The sequence below is a fragment of the Capra hircus genome, chromosome 14 (genome assembly GCF_001704415.2).
Source record: "Capra hircus breed San Clemente chromosome 14, ASM170441v1, whole genome shotgun sequence".
Taxonomy (NCBI): domain Eukaryota; kingdom Metazoa; phylum Chordata; class Mammalia; order Artiodactyla; family Bovidae; genus Capra; species Capra hircus.
In genome coordinates, this window is record NC_030821.1 from 80,696,764 (window position 1) to 80,706,124 (window position 9,361).

Below are 9,361 nucleotides of genomic sequence, written 5' to 3' on the forward strand. Positions count from 1 at the left end.
CAGCTCCCCAAAGAGAGCAGGGCCCATGCCTGCCCCCTCCAGCTCTCCCTCTACCAGGGCAGGAGGGGTGTGGATGGCCAGTGTGCCCTGTCCACAACTGGCACCAAGGTCTGATTCACTCAGCCAGAGGGAGGCCAGGCCTGGCTGGGAGGGGACCCAGACCAGCAGTGCCCACAGGGCCATTCTCAGGAGCCAGCCCGACTGAGCAGGGCAGGGCAAGCAAGGCCAGGCCCACGTCAGGCATGGGTCTTTGGGCTGGAAGCTGGGCCCCAGGCTGCCTGGGAAGAGCGCCTGTGCGTGTGGGCAAGGCTGAGGGAGAAAGCACTGACATCCTAGGGCAGAGGCTCTAAAGTGGGCCTCAGGTGCCCACGGGGCCTCCAGCCCTCAGCCTTGGCCCTGGGAGTTTGAGGGAGGCATGTCTCCACCCTAGGGGTCTTCAGGGAGGCCCTTGTCCCTGAAGCCTGGGGTCAGAGAGTGCCAGGAGGGGTTGATTTTGTGGCCAGAATGCTTGAAGATAGCTGGGTGGGGACGGAGCTGGCATATACTCACTCTGACCTGAGGACTAGGGGCCTCGACCACTCCTGTGGGGCCCCAACCCTGGCCAGGCCTGGCCGTGACTGCATCTGTGTAGGCAGGGTGAGCCCCCGTTGCCTCTCCTGGGATGGGACGAGGGAGCAGGGCAGGGCTGGGGGGGGAGGGGCACCCTAGGGTGGGGGGCTGGTGAGGAGAGGGCAGAGTCCAACCCTGGCAGTAATTCCTAGTCAGTAAAGAAGTGATGGAAACACTACCTACCCCTAGAGTTGTTGAGGACCAACAAAATGGTATTTAATTTTAACTAGTGAATTAAATGATGTTATTTATTATTTGCATCTGGGCCAAGGAGGAGCTGGGCCTGTCTGAGGGGTCAGGCAGCAGGTGGAGACCTCCTGCTCCCTAACACTTCTGGGAACCCCCATGGGGCCCTGCCTGGGAACAGCTCCTGGGAGCCCAGGTCAGAGCACCTGCAGGAGGAAGGCAGTGTGCGAGGCCAGCACGCGGGGTGACCGCGGACACAGGCCTCAGGAATGCAGAGGGCAGGTCCTGGGCCATGAGCACGGAGGATGACCCTGGCTGGAGAGAGATTTTGGCCTCCAGATGGGGGCGGGCTGGGGACAGCTGACAATCAGAGACCAGAGGCCAGGCAGCTCCCCGCAGAAGCTGAGGCTGTTCAAGCAGCCCAGTGCCCACGGGGAGAGGACGGTGCACTGGTTCAGAGGAGCAGGTGGGAGGATAATGCTTGGCGGCTGAGACTGCAGAGGAATGCCATCCCAGCCAGCCCTGGGGGGACTCTGCTGGGCACCGTCCTACATGCCAGCAGGCACTGGCTCTTGATGGCCATGACCGCTTTGAGAGCGCGGAAGCCCACAGAGTCAGGGGAAAGAGGCCTGGGCTCAGGCTCAGGTGGTTTTGCCCAAGAGCCAGCTCTCAGTCTCTTCTCCAAATGCCCCTGAAGATGTTCACGGGGAGACTCAGGCTGGGCAGGTTCAGGGAGGAGCCCCGGTGAACAACGGGGGCGGGCTCGCAGCCCTGACTCCAGGCCTCAGTCTAGCCTCCTGCCCTGCCCCACCTTTCGTTGGCTTCCAGGAAGGGGCTCCTCAGCGCCTGCCCTGCAGCCCACAGAGGAGGAAGTGGGCAGCCCCCTCCCACAGTGCTGCACTGCCAGGAAAAGGCAGGCTCCCAGTGGTCCCGGAGGCCGGCCCCGGAGGGCAGGGGGCCAACACGAGGGATGGAGAGAAAAGGAGGTGTTGGTGGTGCAAGACCTCTCTGAGAGTGTGACACGTGCAGATGGGACTGTGGGGTAGTTAGACATTAGCCGCAGGGAGGTGACAGGCGAAAAGACAAGAGGGGGTGGATCAAGCTAAGCCCCAACCATCTGAGGACCACCCCCCCGACCTCACCCAGAATGGGCAAAACTATGGCCTGGCGGTGGGCAGCTTACCGTGATAGAGACGGCACAGTGACACAAGAGGACGCCCACTGCTGCCACGGCTGCCCGCGCCCAGACTAGACAGGCATACAGCCTCTAGCAAACCCAACTCATTATACCAACGTTACTAAAGTCTACAGGTGGTTTCGTGCTCCACTGGGTGGGCTGTTCTTAGCAAATCAAGGGTAAGGGCATGTGCAAAAATGAACTTGTTAGAGAACTCGCGACAGGCAAGCAGAGCCACCACCTGTCACTCACCCACGATCGCACGGCCTCCTCTCCCATCACTCCCTAACCCTAACGCCTGCGAACAACTCCGCATCAACACCCTGAAGCCAGTGCGGAAGGGGCTGGTTTCACCTCACAGAAACAGACGGCTCTTCCTCTGAGAGTGTTTATCAATCATTTATCTTCCTGTACTTAAGCAGGAAGCAGCAGTTTGCAAATATGTGCTTGCTATCACAAGGACTCAGATGTCTGGTCTGGTCTCCCATTGACCTCCTCGGTTGAAGCTCTCTGTCTGACACAGGGCACGCCACCCCGGGGCAGGACGGCCTCAGGACGTCAGCGGGGACTGCGTTCCAGGGAGAGGAGGCAGCGGGGCAGAGGCCCTGAGGTGGGGCGGAGGGCAGCGGCGGCCGGCAGGCCCACGCAGTGCTGCTGGGAGACGGAGGCCACAGCTGTGTCTCACTCTGAAATGCTCTTAACAAGGCCCCAGGAGATGACGCAGCTGACTCGTGGTTGACGGTGCCACTCAGCGGTCTGCAGCTGGACTGGAGGGTCCACGAAGCCAGGCTCCCGTGGCTGTGGCCTGGACCTGGTCTCAGGGTCGAGACAAGGGGTGGGGGCTGGCCAGCCTGCACTGCAGGGCTGAGGCCGCAGGGCCAGGGCAGAACCGCTCAGGTGGACAGGACGTCCCACCGGCCGCCACAGTGACTTCCTCTCCCCCACCACTGGAGCCACGGAGGGAAATGACCATCCCTGGCCCGGTGCCTGGCCTGGGGGCCAGCGTGAGGCCCATTGTTTGAGGCTGAAGCTGGCGGCCCGGGGCCTTGGGAAGCCCCCGGCAAGGCCCTTTGTCCCACTTCCCACAGATTCAGAGCCCCAGCGAGGCCCTGGTGAGCAGACGCGGCAGAGGTGGCAGCCCCGCAGGATGAAGGCGCTAGCGGCTGTCCTGCTGGCCCTGCTGTGGTGCAGGCAGCAAGGTGCGTGGGGCAAGGGGCGGCCCTGCAGGGAGAGGGATGCCTGGTCCAGGCTGCAGGCCCTCAGGGTCACCCAGCCCGGGGGCAAGACGTGGCTTGGGGAGGAGGACGGGGAGCATCTGCAGGCCGAGGCCAGAGGGAGGTGGGTGGGCTGTGCTGAGTCCCCACGGGTCCCCAAACCTCCAGCCCCTGCCCCAGCCAGACGCCAGGGCGCAGGTGACCCTCCCCACCCAATCCCACCCAGTCTCAGCCTCTCAGGCTTCAGGGTACCTGCCATCTGGTGGCTGGAGTCGGGGGCTGTGAAAGGCCAGCGCCCAACCCCTAGTGCTGTTGGCAAGGATGCTGCCAGGTCGCACACCAGTCAGGAGGTGGGGCCAGGGCTCGGAGACCCAGGCAGCGACCTCACCAGCTTGGGAGGGTCAGGGAGGTCAGAGGGACTGGGAAGGGGGTGCCAGACTGAGGGGAGGGGGTGCGGCACTGGGCCCCGAGCCTGTGTCCTCTGCGCCCGGGTAGTGGAGGTTTACAGGTGTCCCTGCGTGGCCAGGGAGAGGGCAGGCGCAGGAGGACGAGGACGACGACCCAGACGCTGGGCGCGAAGGCTACGATGATGAGGAGGATGAGGAGGAAGAGGAGGCCGGCGCACCTGTGGGCAGCAGGGGCTCAGGTACCTGCCCACCCCGCCCCAGCATGGGGGCGCTCGACCCTCCTCCTCAGCACTCGCATGGGTGCCTCGAAGCTGACAGTGAGGAGCCCACAGGCAGAGGCCTCCGCTGCGAGCGTCCATGCCCTCAGGGTGGGGGAAGGGGGAGGCGGGGCCCCTGGCACTCAGCACACCCTCAGTTCTCACCCTGGCAGTGGCCTCCAACTGCCATCCAGAGGAGGGGCTAGAGAAGGAGCCAGTCCTGGGAGGGGCAATGGTGCTGGGGCAGAGAGGTTAAATAGGAGTTCACCAAGCAGACAGGGGCACAGCAGAGCCCCAGGATGGAGAGACCAGTGACCCAAAGGCCCTGGGTGTGGAGTCCAGTTCAGAAATACACAACTGTCCCGGTGAGGCAGGGCAGCGGGGGGCGAGGCGGGAGAGTAAGGGGGCCAGTCCTGAGGTGGGGGCACAGAGGGCTCCAGCACGGCAGGGTTTGAGGGGGTCAGCTGAGAGTGGGAGAGGCGGACCGGAATTGGGAAGAGACCTCCAAGGGGAAGAGGCTGGGAAGCAGCAGGCGTGGGTGAGCTGGGGGCGCTCCGGGGGCTGTGCCCCTCGCACAGCTGAGCCCACCCGGCCCCCCAGGGCCACAGTGCTACACGTGCCAGTCCCTGCACAAGGGGGAGAGCTGCGAGCAGGTGCAGAGCTGCGTGCTCCCCAGGACATGCAAAGCCATCGTCTCCTCCTGGAACGCTGGTGAGGGGCCACCCGGGGGTGGCGGGACGGCTTCACCCAAGCCTGTGAGGGGCCCCATCCCTGCCGTGTCCCGTCCCGTGTGATCCACTCTCTCCCCTCACAGAGTCAGGTCCCCAGACCACCTACTCGGGGTGGTGTGCAGACACATGTCAAGCCATCAGCAGGACAGTGGAAGGATCCCTGACGACCATATCCTGTTGCCAGTCCAGCCTGTGCAACACCCCACCCTGGCAAGATCCCCAAGGGAGGGGAGCAGGTGGCCCCCGGGGGAGCCCTGCGACTGTGGCTGCCACCGTCCTGCTCAGCCTCCTGGCCGGCCTTCAGGCCATGGGGCTCTGAGTGGGGCGGTCCCTCCTTGCGCCCAGCATGGCTTGCACCCTGGCTGGCCAGCACTCTGTCCGCTGTCTCCTGTCCCCTCCCCCAGCCCATGGAGAATAAACTGGAAGCACCCGTGATGACCCTGCAGCACCGGTTCCTTGGCCACAGCAGCCCTTCCTCGGTTTCCCCTTCCAGCATCCTGGCCTCCTCTCCCTGCCTGTGCATGGCAGATGGCCAACACGTGGGCCTTAGGTCCAGGCCTCAGCGGCTCACAGGTTGGGTCCACACAGCTCCCTGCCCCCAGCAGAGAAAACACTCACTGCATGCCAGCGGGGAGCCCACCCCAGGTTGCTCCCCAACTTCTTGCCAAAAAGAAACCTCCATCCATCCATGTGAGGGGTGGCCCTTGTAGAGAGGAGACTTGGGGAGGAAGGTTTCCTTGGCCTAGAGGAGGAAAGGCCCCCACCCAGGGTGGCTTGTGGGTGAATGGAATTAATGAGGGGCTGCAAGACAAAGAGAAAAGAGAGGGAGGCAGGTGGTGTATGACTTTGCAGCCAACCACTCAGCTTGGGTGGGGGGGATGGGGCGGAAGAGGGGGCAGTCAGGGAGAAGCGGAGGGGCAGGGCAGGAGCCCCACGGCCTCCCCAGCCTCTGCTCCAGCTGGGCGGGTGTCGCTGGCTGCTGGGCGCTAGGCCTCCGTGACTGGTGCCTGGATGGAGCCGAGCCCCAGAGGGGGAAAGAGAGGGCTGGGCTTCAGTTTCCCCATCAGAGCGGTATGGAACAAGGCACAGAGGGCGCTGGTGCCCACCAGCTGAACACCCCCTGGGCAGGGAAGCCCAGCCCTCCATCTTGCCTGCCCCGCGTTCCTGCAGGCAGAGCAGCCTCCCACCGTATGTTTCCCCTTTCCTCACCAAGGGAAACCTCTTGGTAAGGAAACGCCACCGTCCCGGCACACAACAGTCCACCCGACAGAGGCAACACGTCTGCCCAGGGTCATGCAGTTGGTGGTGGCAGGTCCGGGACCCAGCCCAGGGCTTCTGGTCAACAGCGGTCGCCCTCCCAGGTGGCCACAGGCCGGTGGACAGCGGAGCCAGGGCACCTGAGCCAGAGGTTGCAAGCAGCTGGATGGCGGCCAAGACCCAGCTGGATCCCTAGGCCAAGTCCAGTCTGAGATGCCAGTGGACAGTCACAGCCAGGGCCTTGTCACAGGGCTCGGCGCTCAAGGCCAGTCCCCGGAAGGAGAAGCCAGAGGCCCCGGGAGGCTGTGTGGTCAGCCCCTCCTTCCCATCCGGCCCAGCAGCACCTCTGCGCCTTCCCGGGAGGCTGGCGGGGAACACGTCCATCCGGATCAGAGACCCTGCTCCCCATGGCTGCCGGAGCAAATGACCACAAACCACACACATGAGTGATCTTGTGGTCCGGAGGTCAGAAGGAACGGCAGGGCTGTGTCCGCCTTGGAGGCCATGATAGTCCATTTCGTGTGTCAGCGTGCCTGGACTAAGGGATGCCCGTGCAGCTGGCGAAACGTTATTCCCGATGTTTCTGTGAGGGCGTTTCCAGGAGCACTGGACATGTGAATGGTGGGCCTGAGAAAGAAGATCACTGCCCCAGGTGAGTGGGCATCACCCAGGCCATCCGAGGCCCAGGTGGAACAAAAGGCAGGAAGGACCAGCTCCCTCTTCTGCAGCTGGGATGCCCATCCTCTCCTGCCTGCCAATCTTGGAACTCCTGCTTCTCGGGCCTTTAGGGCTCAGAGGGAACGACACCACCACGGCCCCACTCTCCTGCTTCCAGAGAGTGGACTGGGGGCTTCTCGGCCTCCAAGACTGTGTGGACCAATTCCTCTGTGTATGCCTGTGTCCTGACCTGCTCTGCTAATAAGGACACCAGTCAGCTTGGGTTAGGGCCACTCTCGTGCCCTCATGTACCTTAGTTCAGTTCAGTCACTCAGTCACGTCCGACTCTTTGCGACCCCATGGACCACAGCACACCAGGCCTCCCTGTCCATCACCATCTTCCAGAGCTCACTCAAACTCATGTCCGTCGTGTCAGTGATGCCATCTCATCCTCTGTCGTCCCCTTCTCCTCCTGCTTTCAATCTTTCCCAGCATCAGGGTCTTTTCCAATGAGTCACTTCTTCACATCAGGTGGCCAAAGTATTGTAGTTTCAGCTTCAGGATCAGTCCTTCCAATGAATATTCAGGACTGATCTCCTTTAGGATGGACTGGTTGGATCTCCTTGCAGTCCAAGGGACTCTCAAGAGTCTTCTCCAACACCACAGTTCAAAAGCATCAATTCTTCGGCGCTCAGCTTTCTTCACAGTCCAACTCTCACATCTATACATGACCATTGGAAAAACCATAGCCTTGACTAGATGGACCTTTGTTGGCAAAGTAATGTCTCTGCTTTTCAACATGCTATCTAGGTTGGTCATAGCTTTTCTTTCAAGGAGCAAGCATCTTTTAATTTCATGGCTGCAGTCACCATCCGCAGTGATTTTGGAGCCCCCAAAAGTAAAGTTTGTCACTGTTTCCATTGTTTCCCCATCTATTTCCCATGAAGAGATGGGACCAGATGCCATGATCTTAGTTTTCTGAATGTTGAGTACCTAAATCACCTTTAAAAACCCCCGTCTCCAAACACCGGCCCATCCTGAAGTCCTGATGTTAGGACTTCAGCTCATGAATCTGGGGGCGCAGTTTGGCCCATCATAAGGGGCTAAGACAGGGCTCTGTTGGGGACACAGAGCACGGTGAATATCCTGAACTGAATTTAAAGGAAGTGTTTGCCAGGGTGGTGGAGATGGGGAGAAGGGGCAGGGGCCTGTTTTGGCCCAGGGGGACCTGCAGGCAGACAGGAGCTGGGATGGCTGGAGCTTGGTTCAAAATGCCAAGGCTCGACTCCTGAGCACTAGGCCCCATGTGTGGCCTTCACGTGCACGGCTGGTGGCCAGGCAGGGTTGCCTACTCCTGCTGGCTCCCTCAGTACTCTATCTGCTCCTAAGGTTGCCTCTGTCCCCCCACAAGCCCCGCAGCAACAGCAGCCAAGCTCGGAGAGACAGGTCCTTCCCACAGATCTTCTTCATAAATGCAAACAGGCCTCTGCCGGCCTGCAAACCCCATCCCCTGGGCCTTCTCCACCCCCTCCAGCTGCTGCACCAACCCCACTGAAAACTACCCCCTGGGATCCCCTCACGTCCTGTGTATCCACCCAGCCCTGGAGTTGGCAGCAAGTTCAGGGAGAATACTGTATTCCCTTCTTTGCTGGGCTCACCTGAGTTACCAGCTGGACAAGGGGCTCGGGGGTCCTGTCCCAGCAGGCAGATCCCCCCTGGTCACCCCACCCCACACCGGTTCCATTCATTTGGTGTTTTTCTCCGGACTTCCTCAGCACAGGAAGCAGGTGGCCATGGTTACATTTCCTGTCCTTGTTCTCGAGGATGAGAACTGGGTGAGGATGAAGCAGTGACCCCAAAGCAGGACATTCCTGAGGACAGAGATTCCTGGCTGTCAGCTTTTGACAGACCGAGCGGCGCCCTCCAGGGACCGCCAGGGTTTGCAGAAGCTGATGGACTCAGGCACTGGTCAGAGGCAGGAGTTGAGCAAGGCCGCCGACTCCGTGGCACCCAGTCCCACCAGGAACTGTCCGGAACAGAGGGGAGTCAGAGCCATGGCCCCAGAAGGCATCAGGCCTGGAGAGCAGGAGCCGGGGACATGCGGATGCAGAAAGGTGTTTCAGCATCAAGAACGCCGGCCAGAGCAGAGCAAAACTGCCCTCACCTGTGGGACCAAGGCGGCTCTGGATTCCCACAGGTGGAGAACCGGGGTGGGGGCTATACTGGAGTAACATGGGAAAAGCCGCCCCTCGGGGTGCCCCCTTACTCAGCTTCATAATCCTCTCAGAAAGAAAGCCGGGATACTTGGTGGAGGGGAGGCAGGCGGGATCTCAGTCCCACAGAGTGGGTGTCCTGGAGAGGAGCAGTCCTGTGAAGTCCCAACCTCAGGACATCCTGGGCGAGAAACCCTTGAAGAAAGTGGCAGCTGCTGGGACACCCCCAGGGCCAGGCTGTGACCCACCAGTTGCAGACAGAGCCCTCCTCTGCCCAGGGTGCACGCTTACCGAAGGACATGTGGGAATGCCCAGCTTCCCTTGCCCGGCCCTCTCCCCATCCAGGCTTGGTAATGCCCAGGGATTTACCTCCTAGTAGGTCTGTAAGTGCATGAACATCGGGAAAGTTACGTAATTGGAAAATGGATATAGTTACCACCCACCCCTCGCCATCAGCTGTAAGCCTGAGGGGTGGATGTTAGCTTTCCTAAGTAAATTTGTGTGACACTGTAGTAGAGGAAACACCCACAGCTGAGTAATCTGTGTCTCTAGGAAGAACCATAGTAAAGTCGCCCAACTCCTCTGGTCCAGTGCACGCCTGCAACACTCTCTGGATTTACCTCTGAGCCGCGATAAGTTTCAGTTTCCTGAAC

The 9,361-nt window shown here is 61.1% G+C and overlaps 1 protein-coding gene across 1 annotated transcript; it reads left to right on the plus strand.

Annotated features, from left to right (window-relative positions):
• Positions 2,434-5,016, plus strand: GPIHBP1 (glycosylphosphatidylinositol anchored high density lipoprotein binding protein 1). The gene is made up of 4 exons (XM_018058666.1): positions 2,434-3,171; positions 3,713-3,832; positions 4,451-4,561; positions 4,665-5,016. Exons 1-4 carry the CDS (start codon positions 3,120-3,122, stop codon positions 4,898-4,900), a joined length of 519 nt encoding a protein of 172 aa, XP_017914155.1. The 5' UTR covers positions 2,434-3,119; the 3' UTR covers positions 4,901-5,016.

Bases quoted from the DNA above. Each gene is read 5' to 3' on its own strand.
- GPIHBP1 (XM_018058666.1), top strand. From the start codon at position 3,120: ATGAAGGCGCTAGCGGCTGTCCTGCTGGCCCTGCTGTGGTGCAGGCAG. The intron at 3,172-3,712 runs GTGCGTGGGGCA...CTGCGTGGCCAG, and splicing joins GCTGTGGTGCAGGCAGCAAG to GGAGAGGGCAGGCGCAGGAG. The intron at 3,833-4,450 runs GTACCTGCCCAC...CCGGCCCCCCAG, and splicing joins TGTGGGCAGCAGGGGCTCAG to GGCCACAGTGCTACACGTGC.